The sequence below is a fragment of the Hibiscus syriacus genome, unplaced genomic scaffold (genome assembly GCF_006381635.1).
Source record: "Hibiscus syriacus cultivar Baekdansim isolate YM2019G1 unplaced genomic scaffold, ASM638163v2 tig00110114_pilon, whole genome shotgun sequence".
NCBI classification, from domain to species: domain Eukaryota; kingdom Viridiplantae; phylum Streptophyta; class Magnoliopsida; order Malvales; family Malvaceae; genus Hibiscus; species Hibiscus syriacus.
Genome location: NW_024062594.1, coordinates 2,587,434 through 2,606,658, shown reverse-complemented (window position 1 = coordinate 2,606,658; position 19,225 = coordinate 2,587,434). Strand labels below are relative to the sequence as shown.

Genomic DNA, 19,225 nt, shown 5'->3' with positions numbered 1-19,225 from the left:
AATGCATTTCGTTACGATTACATAGGATGGAATGCATTTACTGATATCATAAAACAATGAAAACTCCTAGTATACGAGAAAAGATAGAAATATAAATGTGAACAAGTTGATAGAAGATATAAATATTATTAAAGTGAAAAAGCTAATCTATGATACGGTAACAGTCCAAAGTTTGTATGGTACCTCTACTGTGCCTGAAGAAACAACTGGAACTTACATAAAATCCACAATATGAAGGTAATCTCCTCAACCTGCCAGCATTGAGACTGCAGGGACATTCACAGACATGTCATAAAATATTCTAGGGCTAATTACAACTTAGAATCTCTCAGACCATAATTGAAACACGTTAAAATTGAAATAGCAAATTAAACATCAAATTCAACATTTTTAGGAGATTTGTCAATTGCTGAATAACTTACATTCAACAGGTACACTTAACAAATGAAGTAAAAAACAGAGTTGATAGCAAGTACAAGATAAATCAACTAATGTTAAAAATTAGCAACAGTGATTGAAATTAACCAATCTCTTTAATACATGGACCTAGCGTTACTGCTTAAACTTACAGCTCCAAGTACTTACAAATGCCCAACTTAAGCATTAAAACAGATCAAATTGTTCATTCATGAAAAAGTATAAGCTTCACAGAGAAACAATGAATACAAAAACTTATGAAAGATAGTTCAGAAGTCCATTCCTTTATCTGGCAACAATAAACAGAGTTGTATACCCTTTCTCCAAATGAATGCAAACACAGGCACAAAACAAAAAATCTTGAACAAATCCATACGGAAGAGAGGAAACATTTGCAACATCTCAACTACAAAATTCTCTTTTCAACTCATGAACATACTGTCCAACAAAAATGTTGTACTGGCAGGCAATTTTGGATTTTGGTAACTCTCCACTGCATCCCCAAATAAAGTTACAAATAATCACCCCATATGAAAATAAGAAAAATTAAAATATGGTTAAGTTGACACCACTATTTTTCATATTGCAGAGGAAACTCCTCACGCATGGACAAATATACCTAACCCCGTAAAGCCATTCCAGAGATACTGGATTAATAAATTACCTTTTGTGTACAATGGTTACTACCGATTTCTTTGTCAATGAAAAGCGAAGAATGTCCCCTCCACACCAACCACCTCTTGCAAACACAATGTCAATATTAAAACATTGGACTGAGATGGAAGAAATCCATATTATTTTAATATTGAAAACTAGCTATAACGAGAGTTTACATCACTGTTCCAATTAAATATATGTTACACAAGTTTCAGCTGAAATTGATTTATAAAAAAGAGATGCTGATATGCCACACCTTGCGATACCAACCGTGTAGATGTAGTTCTATATGAAGATTAAAGCTGGAAAACTAATTGCAAACATCTGGTTCACATGAAGAGGAAAACACTTCTCTCCAGCCAGATCATGACAGTCCCTGCTAAGAAACAGCAAGAATGATGATCTGACAAGCAAAGTTTGCAAATGCATGTCTCTCACCTCAATCGTGGACATCTAACAATAACGAGAAAAACTAACACATGAAAGTGACATGGCACAGGTGGATGAACTATCTCTCAGCCAAACACACCACCAGTCCCCAATTCCCCTTGCTGCAACTCCTTTCTACGTTGCTCTTCCAAAGGATCTGGACTCTTCAGCATTCTTCTCATGCGCCTAAGCATGATAATAAAGCCCTTAATTAAAACTTCAATAATAACTGAAACAAATTTACTAAAATTTAATAGCACTTGGGATGTTTTCTTGTTTATGTTGCTCAATACCTGTCACCAGCATGTTGAGCCGGGAAAGTGGGCATGAAAGCTTTCGTCTTCGGAAGAGGAACTTCAAAAAACCATTCATGGTTAAGAGCAGCTTCAGCTGTAATCCGCTGAAAGGGATACCAGAGGCACAATAAACCATCCACGTGAACAATGATATAGTAACCAAATTGTTGGTCAAGCTCGAGCCAAAATATTTACCTTCTCAGGATCATAAGTAAGAAGTTTATTCAACAAGTCAAATCCTGCATCAGAGAGTACAGGCGTTCCAGTGAACGATGTTGGTGGAAATTTCTTGCGCAATAGGTTATACCTGAAACGAAAATATCAGTAATTAATACAAACGAACATAAGGCAGTGTTACTGAACTGTCACCAACTGAGGCCAGAAAGCCAGTGCAGAATCACCCAAAGCTGGAAGCCTGGGAAAACAGTAGGAAAAATAAGAAGACCTGAATATTACACTCAACTGCATCTAGAATCAAATTTCAAAAGATCTAGTACTTACTGATGGTTGACAAAATTGACCTTGACTCCAGGTAACTTGGAAAAACCAGGCCATATTGTCTCATTTGGTGTGCCAAGGGTTCTGAAAATCTGCAATCAGTAAAACGGGCACAACAAATCCAAGAGCATCAACATTGGAAGTTTGAAGTTTAAACCATTCCAGCAAGAATAGGGTTTGATGGTAATGATAATGAAATGAGGCCAGCTAATTCAATTTACCTTGTAAAGTTGATCAAATTCAGTTTTCCCATTGAAAAGAGGTTCTTTTGATAGTAGTTCAGCCATAATACAACCCAAAGACCACATGTCAATCGCAGTGAAATATTGTCTTGCTCCCAAAAGAAGTTCAGGTGCCCTGCAAAACCAACATGGAAACTCCCCAACTAATTGAATCACAAAAATTCTAGAGGCTTAGATAATAAATGGCAGCACAAGAGTAAAGGCTTAAACTTTAAAAGTTCATAAATATTCAATTCATGTTAGCAACCAATAGCAAATACAGCTCCTTCTTTTAATAAAAAAAAAAGAGAAGCTGACATTACAATGAATCAAAGTCAAGAGCATACTTTATCAAAGGCTTCTCTGCAGAACTGTTAATGTTCCTGAATTATTTGTACTCAACTTTGAATCAGATAAAAATAACAAAACTTCAGGGAAGTTTTTACCAATAATACAAAGTTGCCAACCCAAATGCACAATTCAGAATTATTTTCCCAACACCAAACATAAACAGAAAATAAAAATAAAAAAACAGAAGAAAGATCTCAGATATACTGTTTTATTGGAAATATGAGGATTTAATTGTTGACATTCAGAAAGCAATCAATGGAATGCTTAACTCACCTGTACCAAAGTGTAACAACCAAATGAGTATATGGTTTTAATGGGCTTCCATATTGACGAGCCAATCCAAAATCACAAATCTTCAAATCACCTTGGTTATTTAAAAGCAGATTTGATGTCTTCAAATCACGATGAAGAACCCAGTTATCATGAAGATACTTGACACCCTCCAGCAGCTGAAGCATCAGGCATTTAACCTCACTTTGGCTGAACGGTTGTTTCATTGTCTCCATCAGCGCTTTGAGATCATGTTCCATGTATTCCATCACCATAAAAATACTATCAAGGCTACTCCCTACAACTACTTCTTTAACATCTACAATTGATGGGTGATGAGATGAAAGAAGAATATTTATTTCCCTCAGGGAGGTCAAAGGAAAACCTTCTCTTTCTTTCTCCATCTTTACCTTCTTCAACGCCACAATTTCCCCAGTTTTCTTGTCCTTAGCTCTAAATACAACACCATAAGTACCTTCATCTATCTTGTTTAGCCTCTCGAACTCATCAACACATCTACATCCCTGAAGCATGTTTACACTTCTTAAAGGAAGTGTTGGATGTTCTGGTGGTGTCCCATGTGAATTATTCTCATTCTCTGAATCTGCATCAGACTGGCTAAGACTGCTGTCATTTCTATCACGTTTAATGTCAACTTCCATGAAGTCATCCTTCTCTGAATCATTCCCAGGGTAATCATCCCCAATTCCTGGCTTGTAATGCCGTTCATCAGATTCAGATGATCTGGCTCTAATTCCCTCAGACCCCTCCATCTTCAGTTCTGCAAGCTCTGGAGTGGCTGACCTATTCCGTAATCTGTTATGAGATAATTCTAAAAGAGGCAATTTCTTTCTCTTCTTAGGCATTTCCTCATCTTCTAAAATTTCTCCCTCATCACCTGGAGAGCTACCACCTGCTGCCCATCTTGAGGAAGATAGATGTCGAGCAGGTACGTAATCTTCATCTTCTAGATGCCAAGCATCCTGATAATTAACATGCTCTTTTGGTGGTGAAAATTCCAAATGCTCAGGAGACAGCAGTGCAGAGTATCCAACAGCTTCATCAGCTGCAACTGGTGAAGGAGAATGTGATTTCTCGCTTTTACTTTCTATAACACCAGATAAATGTACAGTCCCACCAGAGATGTCATTAGGTGACCTGGGGTAAGCTTTTGGGTGCGGTGGCGGATGACGAACAACTGTAACTGCAGGGGAATTCCCACTTTTGGACATACTTAAATCCTTATCACTTCTATCCCACACTATAGGAGAAAACTTCCTCTTTCTTCCCACATGAGACGGAGCCCCATTCCCCATTACCTTCGCAACCTCACTATCTTTAACTACTGAATCAGACTCAATGGCATCCTCTGATCCACTGTCACTGGACAACTCACCAGGCTCCTTATCTACCACCCTATGAGATAACTTCTGTTGCCTGAGGCCATGAATACCGCCGTCGCTACTACCACCAGAATCACTACTACTCGAAGAGGAACGATACCCACCTTTTACCACTTCTCTCTCCTTAATATCCTTTAGTCTAACCTTAGCTCTATCTCTACCTCTTGCAATTTCACGGCCGCCTTCGCTAGATAACTCGTAGTCTTCATAATTAGCAAATTCCTGCCTCGTCGCCTCAAAATCAGAGTCTCTGTCTCTAAACTCATAATCAGTACAACCCCCATGTCTCCCAGCATCCATGTATAATTTTCTAAAACCCGAAAGCCTCCCAATTCAAGAAATTCCAGCTAATTTGTTCACATATAAACCCTAAACCCTTGAGAAACCACGTTCGGGCCCAAATTTAAAAGGGGCGAGAAAATTTCAAACCCCAGATTCTGGGGAAATAATCAGAACGAAATTAAGCTTAAAACAAAAGCAGTAAACAAACTCAAAAAGAACCGAACCAAAAGCTATAATATCCCCGACTTCCCCTATGTAGCTCGAAAGTTTTCGGCAATAATTGTGGAAATTAAAGCAAAAGATGAAGAGGGAAAACCCTATAAATATTAGTGAAAAATTAAGCGATACATGGATTTTCTCGAACGGGAAAATTAAGAGAATTGAGAGTTGGTAGGGCTTACCAATTGAGAGGTTAAAAAATAAAACGAGGTATTGAGAGATAAAGTCGGTGATCGCTGGTTCGGGAATCGAAAAGGACAGATAAAAATAGAGACTTACAAACCGCGAGATAGCGAGAACAGAAAGCCAATTCCCGCAAGCTTTGTGAGACCTAAACGCTGTGTTATTCTTTGCAACGGAATCGCGATTGGCGAATAAACATAATGGTAAATTTCTAATAATTAGTTATATATTAAGATGAGGCTTTACCTCTCTTAAAAAAAAAGAAAAAGTTAGATGTTTAAATTTTGTGAATAGAATAAATTAGATTAGGAGGATCAGATTTATATTTTGTGATATTTAATTTAAATTAATTGATCAATAAATTAGATATCGGTGATTATATCAAAAAGTAAAGGTAAATTATTCAAACATGTTGTATTTTAGCTTTAGTATTATTTATACTATTAAATTTTATATTATTTTAATTTTAATCATAAATTTTAGTTTTAATTTTAATTAAAATATTAAATTGTTAAAAATCAAATTATGAGATGAAATAGACTAAACTTTCAAAAGGGCCATTTTTATTTATTTTATAATCATCTTTAAAAATGATTTTTTTCAATAAAATAAAATCTTAAATTATTATATCTATGTTATTATCATTGTTTCTTTGATAATTATCCTAAATATGTCGTTTTTATATTATAATAAAATTAACTATTAATAAATTATTATATTAAATATTTTTTATGTTTATTCTTCATTATCGACAAAAGTATTTGATTATATCTTTTAGTATTATGAAACAAATTCTGCAATGTGATTTTTATCAGGCATAAATACAGCATTGCCCCCATAAATTATATATTTTGCACCGAGTTATCTTCTAAAGTGTTTTTCAAACATTTTATCGCATAAAGTTTCAATTATTACTTCATTTGACCCTAAAATCAATGAAGTTTCTTCAATGTGTCGCCTATATCACCCGAACATCCTTAAAATCCATGAAGATAAAAGATTTATTTCGTCATGGAATTCGTTTCTAGTGGTGAATTTTTCGCTAAAGTTCTACGTCCGTAGTCAATTGACTGAAACGATTGCTCGTGGCTACTTTACCCAACTCGTCAACACCACCATGGAACCGATGATCAGTAGTAAAGTTTTCATCATGCGTCGCATGCAACATCACCCGATATCCTTAAAATTCACGAAGTGAAAGATCTATCTCATCATGAAATTCACCTCCGATGGTGAAATTTTTACCAAAGTTCTATGTCGTGGCTGATTGATTAAAAAGACCGCTCATTGGTACTTTACCAAACCCGTCTTTGCCCTTAATTTTGTCATTAAATCAACATCACCCACCGTAATGTAAAGCCACAAAACCTCTTGTTAGACCAAAATGAAAACCTTAAAATTTCAGATTTCGAACTCTCGACTCTTTCCGAATAGCTAAACAACGAGTTTTTACATATAATTTATACGAGTTTTACATTTAATTTGTCACACCCCAATATGAGGTTAGATTTCTTTAATATGGGTTAGATTTCTTTTAATTTAAAATATATGAAATGATATGATGTTTGGTTGGCTAATAATTATTTTATTAGACCATTAAGCTATTAAACAAATTGAAGATAATGAGTTACGCAGAATGTGGACAAATTATTGGATGAGTGATTGATTGAATACATGGATTGATTTGTTATATATATATATATATATTTAAAGATAATGGATGGGTGATAGATTGAATACAGGGTTGATTTGTTTTTATATATTTCATGATAATGGGGTAATGGATGATTGAATACGGGAGATAGAAAATAAAAGATTTTTCTATTAATAATTCTATTCAAAATATTTGAAACCACAACTTGAGGAGATGTTTTTTTTATAATATTCAATTTTAAATCAGGGAATCGGGGAAAACAATTTGGTTATCCTATGCAGTCAAAAATGACCATTTTCAAGCCGTTATATGACTAAAAAATTCAAATCCTTGGTTTATTGGAATAGTGCACCAGAGAAGAAGAACCATGAAATGGACAGCAACAAGGAGCAAAACAAAACCAGAACCTGTACGAGCATCAGAACAAACACTTCCAACGACTATCAAGGCGGGTCGAGCCATCAACGATCCTTCAACGCTTGATCTTCCACTCTTGGAGGAGCCCGAATTCGCAAATTAGCAGTAGCAAAATCACAACATTAAGTTTGGATTAAGTTCCAAAGGGCAGCACCATCCAACGATGAAGGCAAAGATCGAAGAGGTTAAAAGCTCATGGCATTCGATATTTTTCTTGTAGATCTACAATTGTCCATCGCAAGTCTCGGTCAAGAGAGGCAAGATCTATGACGAGGAGGGTGAAGAGAGTCTGATGGTGTACTTTGAGTCACGAATAGCGATCGACGGCGTTAAGCGGCTTGGTGGTCATCGGTATGTTGTTTTTCGATCGACCATTTTCGTTCCATTTTCTGAGCACTGGACGAATAGTGCTTAAGAAAAAAAATGCTACTTGCAATATTATAAGGGTAAGGATCACGTGGGTAATGATTAAGATGAAAAATGAATGAAGGTTAAATTGTAGCTTCAGTCATCCATTTTGGTATGGTTTCAACTTTGTCCTCTAGTTTTAATAAAATTTCACCCAAGCCATGTTAGTTTAAATCAAATCGATTTAGTCATTGATTTTAGTAATTAAAAATTTTATCGACTCCTAAAGTTTTTAGTTTTAACAATTGGGTCCCCAAATTATTAATTAGATTATAATAAGTTATTTTTATGGCAAGGAAAATTTTTTGAAGTTGTATTTGTACGGTGGATGATCCGTGTTCGTGAGAAAAAGATTGGAAGCTGGAAATCAAGTTGGTGAGGTGGAATTTAAGACTAATATTTTGGGTTTTGTTGATGTTCCGATTTTGGGGTCCGTTTCTCCAAACTCGAACCCAGTAAGTTATTTTTGACTGATTTATTACCTGATTCGATCCGTTTTTCGGAATTAAGCTCCGTTTTTTATTAATTCATGTTGATATGCATCTGAGGAATTATTGGAAGATGATTTCAAGATTGAGGGCGTTCAAATGGAATTTAAATGGTCGATCAGTACGACACAAAAATCGAGATAATACTTTACTACCTCTTTATGCTTTATGGAACATGTTGATATTGGTAAATGCATGGATAAGATAATGTTGGTCACTTTTGTAGAGTTGAATAATTTATACACTCGATATGAATGTGGTACAAATTTTGTAACTGAATACGGATCGAATGACTAATATAAGAGATTGAGGAATTGTTAGAATTAAATTACAAGTTTGTGATTAGTGATAAAGAAATCAGCTATGGATTTGTAACTTATATTTTATATCATCAAAGGTTAAATGTTAAAGGTACTTGGATTGGAAATTTTGAGAATACTCCGGTAGGATAAAATTACGAAAATACCCTTATGTTGTAGGATGACAAGAATTATCCCTGGAAGCTAATTAATAACTTTGAAAGGATATATTGATCTGAGAAAACTATAGATGTGAATAAGAAATGCTAGTTTGCTTAGAAAATTTGGATAACTGGGTTTTAACCCAATAAGGTTTATGCAAAATACTAGAAGTGTGTTAAGGAATCATTTCGCGATCAAAGAATGTTCGGGAAAACAATTAACCATTGGATCTCTAAAGTATAATTATTTTCTTTAAGAGTTAATACCGAAATTATCTGGTTAAGAAATTACGAAAATGCCCTTGAGAGGTAAAAATAGTCCAAGTTGACTCTGAATGAGAAAGTAACATGAGAATTTGTTCTTAAACCGATAAATTACTGATTTAATGGTTGAGATTCTACTTTTGTATGGAAAATTCCTAATAATTCGTTAGTAATGTCTGAAAAGACTTTCAACCTGGAAATCTCCGAGTTATGAGTAAATACCTGAAGAATAAATTATCGAGGGTGTTATTTTATAAGAATTGTTTGAAAAGAATGGAAAATATGATACGTTTGAATTAAATGATAAGATCAATGGAAAGAAATGATTGAAATACACTGGATCTATAAAATGACCAAAGTACCCTTATAATGGAATGACTCAAGAATGTCACCAAGTTCAGAAATGAATAGATATCCTCAAGCTTTGAAAGGAATGGAAAAACATTGAGCACCAAAATGACCAAAATGCCCTTATGGTCTATACTAAGTAAATATCTTGGATTAATTAAGGAATCCAAATAAGCATAGGTGTTGCACTACCTTTAGAAGTTATGGAACACATCTTAAGTGAGTTGATCAATCTTAATGATATGTCAGTACCTGAACGGCATATATGTTACTTGAATATGTGTTCGTCTTCTCAAGTGTGGTTCGATGATAATTTTGAAAGTACTCAGCTCAGCTCAACTCTAGATTGCATTCGGTAATAAGAAATAAATATTCGTTAGACAAATCAACCACGAAGACCAAATTAAATTGAACGGAAGTACAATATGTATATGAAATTCAGAAACGTCTGGATTACCCTGAAAACCCCGAAGTAACTGTAATGGACTCGATTACTAAATGAACTAAGTTACCTCAATGACTGAGGATTAAATAAGTGATTGAATGAGTCTGGAAACACTATTGAATTTACATGATGAATTATCGTTATGGGTCATGAACCATGAAACAAGTACGTCCGTATTTCCTGATATCATTGAACGTGGAAATGAAATAAGGACTATTGGAAGATCTATTCAGCGATGATTACGAAGATGATTTTATGGACAAGAATGTTTAGTATTAAAGAGTAAATACTCTGGAAAGGCAGTAAATTGACGGGTCAACATGAATTAGTTCTGAGAGTTGTTCAGTTCGAATTGTTCGATAAGTCGATTGATCATCATGGATTGTAAATGTCTTGAATCTTTATTTCTACATTTTCATATTAAATCACTTCGGTCATGTCTGAACACGCATGTAACGCAGAATGAAAAGATTATGAATACCCTATTTGGTTCAATTGAGCTGAGATCTTATGAATTTAAGTATATTCCTGAATACATCTGATTGTTTAGGTAATAGAATCACAATCAGTAAATCTGAAACTAGAATTATTATGTATAAAGGTTCCTGAACGTTTTCCTGATGCACATGAAAACATAGTGGAATTCTAAAGTATCAATCTGAAATGTCTGATTAGATCGGTTAGAAATCGATTCTCTTCAATAAGTTCTTGCTCCTGTAATTCGATCAAATTGCACAAGTTCATGTTATCCATATTGATAACTATATAATGCCTCTGAAAAGTACTTGGATTCTCTAGTGTGTTCCTTATATTTTAATAAATTGTTTTATTGTTTTAACATGAGGTACACTGAAATCTATGGTTACTGTTTTATGGATGCACCGATTTAATGGTGATGGCTTATGGAATTGTATTACTGTATAAATTGTATCTTGGAGATACAGATTTGTAAAGTACAACTCTGATCAAGCTGGAAAATTTTTATGGACCTAATGTGACTCTTAGGTAGGCTCTGCGGCCCTGAGATCATTCTCGGGTAGGCCCTGCGGCCCTAAGATGTGTTCTTAGGTAGGCCCCGTAGCCCCAAAACTTTCTTGAGTAAGCTCTCAGGCCCTAAGATGTTCCCTTAGGTTAACTCTTTATACGATGGGTTTTTAAACCACTATGAGATTCTACTGAGCTATTATTTGTTTAGTGTACATATCATGATTTTATCGTACTGTTGGAACACACTAGACATCCTATTTGATCTCCTGAAAATGTCATACTTTGAATGCTTCCTATGAACTGTGATCTTCTTGGCTTCAACTTGATGAACTACTGATGGAACCCCATATTATTCCGCAACGGGTATACGTCTGATTCAATAAGGAAATTATATGGTTTTCCATTTATCTGCATGTCATGTAGCATAATATGGTAGTTCTGTATTACTGAGCTTTTCGAAGCTCACTCTATTGCTTACCATTGCAGGTTAAAAGAATTATACCAGTATAGCTATCAACATCAGTAAGGGAGTTCTTCTGGCGTTACTTGCAGAGTATGATACATGTGATTAGGGGGCATGTAATTGTATTTTGTTTTATATCTGAGTTTGAAAAACCTATTTTATTTTTGAATAATAATAAATCATTTTATGATTTGACATGTTTTAAGAAAAGTTTTAAAATTTCCGCTATTTTTACGGTGGGTCGCCCCGGTGGCGCAAATGTGACACTCCAAATCGAATCGAGTTATCCGCATTGGTCTGAGGGGTTACAAATTTATTCAAACTTGTAATCTAAGAAATGATATATTCAAACTTTTTAAAAATATTTCTTTTAAAATTCTAAAAAAATTTAAAGAAAATTAAAATTAATGAAAATTGTAACAATTATTTTAAAGATCACACATACTCTGGGTTTGGGACTTTGGGTGCAAATGAAATGGGCTTGTAATCTAAACCCTTAAGAAAAGATTGATTTGGGCTAACCCAAATAAACAAGCTCAAAAAATGATTTGAAAACAAGCGTTTTACTAACCTAACTGTCCTGAACGAATAATCTTCGTGTCTTTTCCACTTTGCTTCAGCGTCAGCTGCATCTGGATCATGGGGGTTTCAGGGTTTATCAAGGGCTTTAACTTCCCCCATGGAACAAAACCCATAATCAGATTCCACCCTTATAATATTCAATGTAGAAGCTTATCATCTTCCAAAATTCTCAGCGGCAATGACTCTCTTCTTCCTGTTTTGATTGTTGGTGCTGGACCTGTTGGTCTCGTTCTCTCGATTCTTCTCAACAAATTCGGTATGTTATTTAACCGAAAGTTTATTTCTTCATTTTTTCCCTCCTTTTCAGTATAAACATAAGTAAATATAGAACAATTTCAATTTCCATGAGCTTCTTTACGTGGAAATTGTCTTTTCTTTTCATCTTTGTTTAATCAAATTTTTTTCAGAGAGATCAATGCAGCTTATTATAAAATTTTCTTTCTTTTATATTTTTAATGTGTTTGAACTATGTAGCAAGTGAATAGTGATGTCTTGTAGGTGTAAAATGCACGGTTTTGGAGAAAAACAATGGTTTTTCCAAGCACCCGCAAGCTCATTTTATCAATAATCGAACAATGGAGGTCGGTTTTCTTTGTTTATGGAAGTTTGAGTGTAATCTTTTTACTCTAGTAGAGGTATATTAAGCTTAATTTGTAGCTACTGATTGTTAGGTGTTTCGGAAATTGGATGGATTAGCATAGGAGATTCAAAGGTCACAACCACCTGTATATTTATGGAGAAAATTTATATACTGTACTTCACTGACTGGTTCAATCCTTGGTTCAGTGGACCATATACATCCTAAAGGTTTGATTGGCTTTATAGTCTTATGTGTTTTCGGCTTGCCAGTAGCTGCTTCCAATTCATATCCTTTAGTTATACCATTCTTCAATTTCAGGACTCTTTTTTTTTTTTGCTCTTTAATGAAAATGTAATTCTATTTTTGTAAATAATCCAGCCCTTAGACTGCTTTAAATAAGGGGATATTCATGCTGTGCTATTGTAGATGATATATAGGTGATTAAAGATTGTTCCATAAATCCATTCTTTTGTTATCTATTATTGCCAGATTTTGAAAAGGTTGTTAGTCCAATCTCCGTTGCCCACTTCTCACAGTACAAGTTAACTAGGATACTTGTTAAGATGTTGGAGAACCTTGGTTTTGGTATTCACACGTTAGAAGATCTCGAAGGCCTTGGTCCAGAGCCACTCAGGGGAAGGGAAATCTTGATGGGCATGAGTGTGTCTCCATTGACACAACTGATGAATGTGTTACCGCAACTGTTTCTTTTTCCAAGGAAGGTAAGTTGTTGACGAGAAAAATTCAGTCCAAAATTCTTATTGGCGCTGATGGTGCTGGAAGTGCGGTAAGAAAGCATGTCGGAATAGAATTGAAAGGTGAAAAAGACTTGCAAAAACTTGTGAGTGTTCATTTCTGGAGCAAGGAACTCGGACAATACCTGCTTAATGAAAGGCATGGCATGCTATTTTTCATTTTTAACACTGAAGCTATCGGGGTTCTTGTTGCTCATGATCTTACACAAGGGGAATTCATATTACAGGTATCGGAGTTTATAGGAAATGCTCTGCATCTCTGTTTACGTAGTACCGCTACTTTAACATTCACCCTATACTGAAGATGATTTGTTGATCATCATCTTGCAGATCCCATTCTATCCTCCTCAACAAAACCTGGAAGATTTCAGCCCTGAGGTATTTCATTTCATCATAGATTTGGATGTTTAGGATAACCCCTTTTTTTGTCGTTGCTCATTCAAAAGAGAGAAAAATCAGGTGGATGAAGAATTAGCGTACATTTAAGCGGCACCTAGTTCCACCAATTTACATCATTAGCACTCTAAATGTACATGGCTGACTTAATGGTTGATTTAGGTCCTAAGCTTACCTCGGCATCTTGATTAAATTAAATGCATGGCTGACTTTACTTTTAGATAATAAAATATATTAATGGGTAAATAAACGGTTAACTTCACAAACTTCAATGACAATTTCTTTGAAGGATGCAACTTTTTGTAGATATGCAAGAAGTTAATACTCAAATTGGTTGGTCAAGAGCTGTCAGATATAGATGTGATTGACATTAAGCCATGGGTGATGCATGCTGAAGTTGCTGAGAGATTTGTTTGCGGCAATAATCAAATAATGCTTTGTGGAGATGCTGCCCACCGTTTCCCTCCCGCTGGTGGTTTTGGTGAGTAACACTTTTTTTTTTGCTGACCATAAAAATGTACATATCGATCATTCAGGATTAACATTTTTTGTCACCTGCAGCTGGCAACTCTATAACATTAAATACTGAAATATTTTTTTGTAGCTTCGTTGGTTGGTAAAGTGTGGTTCCTTGCATACTAGTTATGGTACGAGAAAAAACCATTTATAGGATTTCAACATTGATTTTGCAGGGATGAATACAGGAATCCAGGATGCCCATAATCTGGCTTGGAAAATTGCTTCTCTATTGAAAGGTGTTGCACCATCTTCAATACTTGCCACATACGAAACAGAACGTAAGCCGGTATTTTGCTTCAGCCTTTCCTGCTTTTGTTCTCGTTCATTTTTATTCATGAGCTCTTCGGTCATTGCTTCCATGTTTATTGCATTGTCAGATTGCTGTATTCAATACAGCTCTTAGCGTGCAGAACTTCAGAGCAGCAATGGTAGTTCCTGCAACTCTTGGGCTTGATCCAGCTGTTGCAAATTCTGGTAAATTAATGTACCCATTGCCCTGATAATCGTACTGTATATCTTAAGCTATGCAAACCCTTTGAAGGTAGATATTCTGGTTTCAGTTCATTGTTGGTCACCATTCTTCCTTTTGCTTGTTATGCAGTTCACCAAGTTATTAATAAGGGGGTTGGTTCCATTTTACCATCTGGCATGCAGAAGGCTATATTAGATGGAATCTTTTCGGTAGGTCGTTCACAACTCTCAGGGTTAATTTTAAATGAAAATAACCCGCTTGGATCATCGAGGCTTGCTAAACTAAAACATATTTTTGAAGAAGGAAAGAGCCTTCAACTCCATTTTCCTGCTGAGGATCTTGGATTTAGGTATGAATATTACTCTTTAGAATTGTTTGAAACTTCCAACAACCACAGTAGATGGAATTAAACAATTTCCAAGACTTCTATTAACTTGTTGATCTTTAAAATAATGGCTGGGTATGATTTCTCTAGTAATCTATGCGCGTGTCAGGTATCTTGAAGGAGCACTTGTTCCAGATAGTAAAGACGTTGTGCCTGCTCCTGAATTGCCCACCGGCCGTCGAAGGGATTATGTTCCCTGTGCAGATCCAGGGTCAAGGCTGCCTCATATGAATGTTAGGGTTTTATCAAATTCTCCAAGTGAGGTACATATATAATCCCCTCATGCACCTTTCGGTCTTTTGCCTTTTCTTGTTGCTCATTTGACGTCGTATGTCTGTTTATATTATCTCATGGCTCGAAATTGACATAAGATAACGGTATTACCATCATCAATGTCACACATAACACTCCCTATCTCCATTAATATAGAAGTATCCTATCTAAAATTCTTGTAAGAGTATATGAAACATAAACTTCTCGCTTAATATAAGCCTTAAATAACTAGTAATGTCTCGATTCTAGTACCGGAAGGAATGAACGACCACATTCGGTTAGTCACACAAGCACATAAGATCAAGCTTAACATTTCAGGATATCATATGGAATCATTCAATAACATTAATTGATCAATGAATCATTTTATTGAACGGTTAAAGAATCATTATAATCAAAATAAAGAACTTCATAAATCATTCGCATAATCATTCAAATATTGTATCAAGCAAATCACATAAAATCTTTAAAAGTAGTTCTGTCTTCCATGGTAACAAATGACCTAACTAGCAGGTTATAAGCGATAGACACACTGCTTTATGAATGGATTATGGTGTTATTAATGATAATATGACATTATTTGAGTTAAAGATTGAATATAGGATTTGCTTGGTATGATATATTATTGATCAATTATGCATGTTTGTCATCGATTTATGAACTTCGAAGCACGATCACTGGATGATTTAGAAGCATTTGAACCTAAGCATGGTGTTGTATAGATTTTTTTCTATTCATCTTAAAATTATTGCAGAAAACCATTTCTACGCATGATCTTGTGTCTGTAGACAAAGTTGAGTTCCTTCTTATTATAGCACCAGTGGAGGAGTCCTATAATCTTGTTCGAGCTGCATTTAAGGCTGCTGAGGAATATAAAGTGTCTGCCAAGGTATGTGTGCTTTGGCCAGCCGATACTGTTACCGGATTTCAGTGTGGGAGCGAAGCGAAATTAGCACCCTGGAAGAACTACATGGACGCTATAGAGGTTAAAATGTCATCGGATTCATTGTCATGGTGGAGAACTTGTCAGTTGACGGGACAAGGAGCCATTTTAGTCAGGCTAGACGAGCACGTCGCTTGGCGTTCTAAGTCAAGTATTGTAGGGGATCCTTATGCAAAGATGAAAACGGTTTTTTCTACCATTTTAGGATTCAAGTCAACCAATATAGAAGACCATATCTTGAATGGCTGAAAACTACAAGACTTGGAATACTGGTCAGTTGTACTGCTTCATGCATAATAAAATACCACATTATTAAAATACTCGAATTTGACTTGTTTGAGAGTTTGACTTGACAATAACAAGCTAAGTTCGATTCTTTTTTTCAATCCGAACCTTTAATCAACAAATAAGTTGATATTCCAGTAAAATATCCTTGCTAAAAGATTGTCAAGAATGCAACTGGATAATGCTAGAACCCTAGAACTAATATACATATGGCAAAAACAATTTACATTTGATTAGATTGAGCAGATGCTTCAATCTATCACCATTACACAAGACAAATCATTTAAAAGTTAAAAGATGCTACTGGTTAAATGAATTGAAACTCCAAAGTAACAACATGCTCTTATAGACATCTGAAACATTATTACTCAAATCCTAGAAACCTCTCCATTGGGAGTGAAGATCTGCAAGTTGCAGTTCGTTTGTGTGGCAGTCGATGAGGCAACCGAGGTTCAAATATCGAAGCTATTGTAGAATGATATCTATGATCACTATGAGCATCAACATTTACCTGATTCCCTAGATAATAAAATAACCAGCAGCAGATGTTACAATACCAAGCAGTCCACCAGCAAAAACCTGTAATTGAGATGGAAGGTTGAAAATTATAAATTCTTTCCACAAAACTACTGTCCCGGATGAAGTTGCTCTAAGTGCCCGATATTACCAACATTATTGCAGTTTATAATTTGTATGTAGATCAACATCGATGTTAAAACATAACCCAGATTTCCATAGCCATTAGTTACAACATTTGAAACATCTATTGTTCTGAAGAAAAATAAAGGGCCAGGGGGCTACAAGATCTTCTCGATTAGTTTTTAAGGGGGAAAATGAAGCTTAACTAAAGGATGTTAAAGAAAAAGAGTGTGGATCAAGTAATTATTACAGATAATCTGCTATGCAAATGTACCTGGGGAGGGGTGTGACCGAGAAGTTCACGTAATGGTCTGCTCTCAGCCAGAGGATGTTCAGCAGGCAATTCGTAAACAATTTGATTCAGGACCTGACGAACATACAATTTGGCAATGGATAAATGAAAGAAATCAAGTTTAAACCAAGTGATTATGCATCCCATTTCATAATGGGAAATGCAGTTTATAAGTAAAGCTTTTACAACATCCAATTACTCTGAAAATATTGGTAGAGACAACGCGGAAATTTGTGTTTTGGAAAAGACATGGAATGAGGATATAAATAGAAAACACCAGAGCAAAAGAATCGAACCTCTGCCTGCCGTCCAGCGTGTAATCTCACACCGGTTGCATCATACATTACCTGCAGATCAAATCCATCCCATCAAAACACAATCTAATGTAGGCAGTGTCGGTGACATAAGAACCCCATTCATTGATTGTAAGTTTATCAGCCCTGTTGCATTTTGCTCAGGTACTAGAAATCAATATTAGGAAAAAATTAGACTAGCACCAGGCACCAGCAGGAACATAGAAAGCAAAATCTAAAAATCATGGCAGACTCCAATTCGATGTGATTCACTAGTTTTACAAGCCAATCATAAAACGAGAAACTAAGGATCATACTATGCAAGCTAAGATCATTGCGGTTGCGAATAGTGATCCTCCAAAACCTTCTTGGAATCCGATAGCAGTAGCAAGAGCAGTGACAGTAGAAGAATGGGACGAAGGCATCCCACCGGATCCCACAAGTTGCTTGATATCCCATCGCTTTTCCTTGTACCTGCAGAACTCAAAAACTTTAACAAGGAAAAACCGGTGCAAATAGCAAGAAAAATACCGCCATCTATCAATCAGCTCTACAAACTTGCCACCCCCAACTCTATAATCTATCAAGTTATCAGCATGAGTCCCTCAAATGGTTCTGTGTACTAAGATTTTTCTTAACTAAATCTACCAATTGGGTAATTAGAAGAGTGTAAAAGAAAGCATGGAAACTAAAAAATGCTATCATTACAAAATAGGGAATTGAATCAAGCTAGAGCTGACCATAATTACAGCTTGAATAATCAAAGAAACCCCAAGGTTCAAGATGTTGAATTTTGGGTGTACTGATGAACTTGGATATAAGGGAGTTTATTTGAAATTGATAGCTGAACCAGGTCAAATCAATTGAACACCATTTATCTAAGGCAACTTTTTATTCCACCAATGATGAAAGCAGCAATTACCCAATTAAAAGCTCTAGGAAACAAGTTCACCGAAAGATAATTAACAACAAAATTCCATATATTAGACATGCAGCAAATGATCCTCAAATATTAAAAAAAATTGAAATAACAGAAACAAAACAAAACAAAGATTTAAGATTCATGGTGAAGAGAAAGTGATACCAGGAGGTGAAGAACTTGATAGATTGGGCAATAGCAAATGCAATAAAAGCACAAATAAGAGGGTAATTTGTAAGAATAGAGGAAGAAGACATTGGTGAAGAGAATGGTGTTATTTCATTCAGAGAATTTTGTTTAGTTTATTTCCTTATGAAGGGAGCTGCTATACTGCAATCTTATTGATGAAAGATCCAAAGAAAAAGAAGATGTTTAAGGATCAAAATTCAGGGGAAAAAGGGGCAAATCCAAAAGTGGATGTTGGGAAGGGTAAATGAGGATGAAGAAGAGCGGATTAAGCGGCGACTTTGATTAATCCTTTGAACTGCATGAGAGAGAGAGAGAGAGCTTGAAATGAGACATGGACATATGTTTGGTTTTTTGTTCAAATGTCAAACTCAAAAACAAAACAACTAACGGTCTTCGCCTTGTTCGACATTCCGACTGAATACGCCACTGCCCCCCATCCTAATCATGTCTCCAATTTCTTCTCCCATTTGCCCCTCTTCCATTCTTTTACTTCTACCTCTCTTTCCATTAATCCAGATCTTCGTTCCATTAGATTTCAATATC

The 19,225-nt window shown here is 35.5% G+C and overlaps 2 protein-coding genes and 1 pseudogene across 6 annotated transcripts; 1 reads left to right on the top strand and 2 right to left on the bottom strand.

The window, feature by feature from the left end:
- On the bottom strand, positions 1–5,374 carry LOC120215323 (cyclin-dependent kinase G-2-like). 5 transcript variants are annotated; one of them, XM_039213036.1, is made up of 9 exons: positions 3,143–5,374; positions 2,519–2,654; positions 2,301–2,389; positions 1,995–2,106; positions 1,797–1,903; positions 1,513–1,689; positions 1,331–1,450; positions 1,082–1,156; positions 1–266 (listed from the first exon to the last, which is right to left on the bottom strand). In XM_039213036.1, the coding sequence occupies exons 1-6, from the start codon at positions 4,840–4,842 to the stop codon at positions 1,590–1,592; spliced, it is 2,244 nt and encodes a 747-aa protein (XP_039068967.1). In that variant the 5' UTR covers positions 4,843–5,374; the 3' UTR covers positions 1–266; positions 1,082–1,156; positions 1,331–1,450; positions 1,513–1,589. The 5 variants fall into 5 exon arrangements, with proteins under 5 accessions (XP_039068967.1, XP_039068966.1, XP_039068965.1 ...); XM_039213035.1 differs by having other exon boundaries at positions 1,082–1,453; XM_039213034.1 differs by having other exon boundaries at positions 1,082–1,450.
- A 6,383-nt stretch (positions 5,375–11,757) lies between these two features.
- On the top strand, positions 11,758–16,385 carry LOC120215322 (annotated as a pseudogene).
- Positions 16,386–16,767: 382 nt separating this feature from the next.
- On the bottom strand, positions 16,768–19,019 carry LOC120215321 (uncharacterized membrane protein YuiD). Its single transcript, XM_039213032.1, has 5 exons — positions 18,659–19,019; positions 17,892–18,048; positions 17,578–17,628; positions 17,264–17,356; positions 16,768–16,929 (listed from the first exon to the last, which is right to left on the bottom strand). The coding sequence occupies exons 1-5, from the start codon at positions 18,748–18,750 to the stop codon at positions 16,870–16,872; spliced, it is 453 nt and encodes a 150-aa protein (XP_039068963.1). The 5' UTR covers positions 18,751–19,019; the 3' UTR covers positions 16,768–16,869.
- Positions 19,020–19,225: the final 206 nt, after the last annotated feature.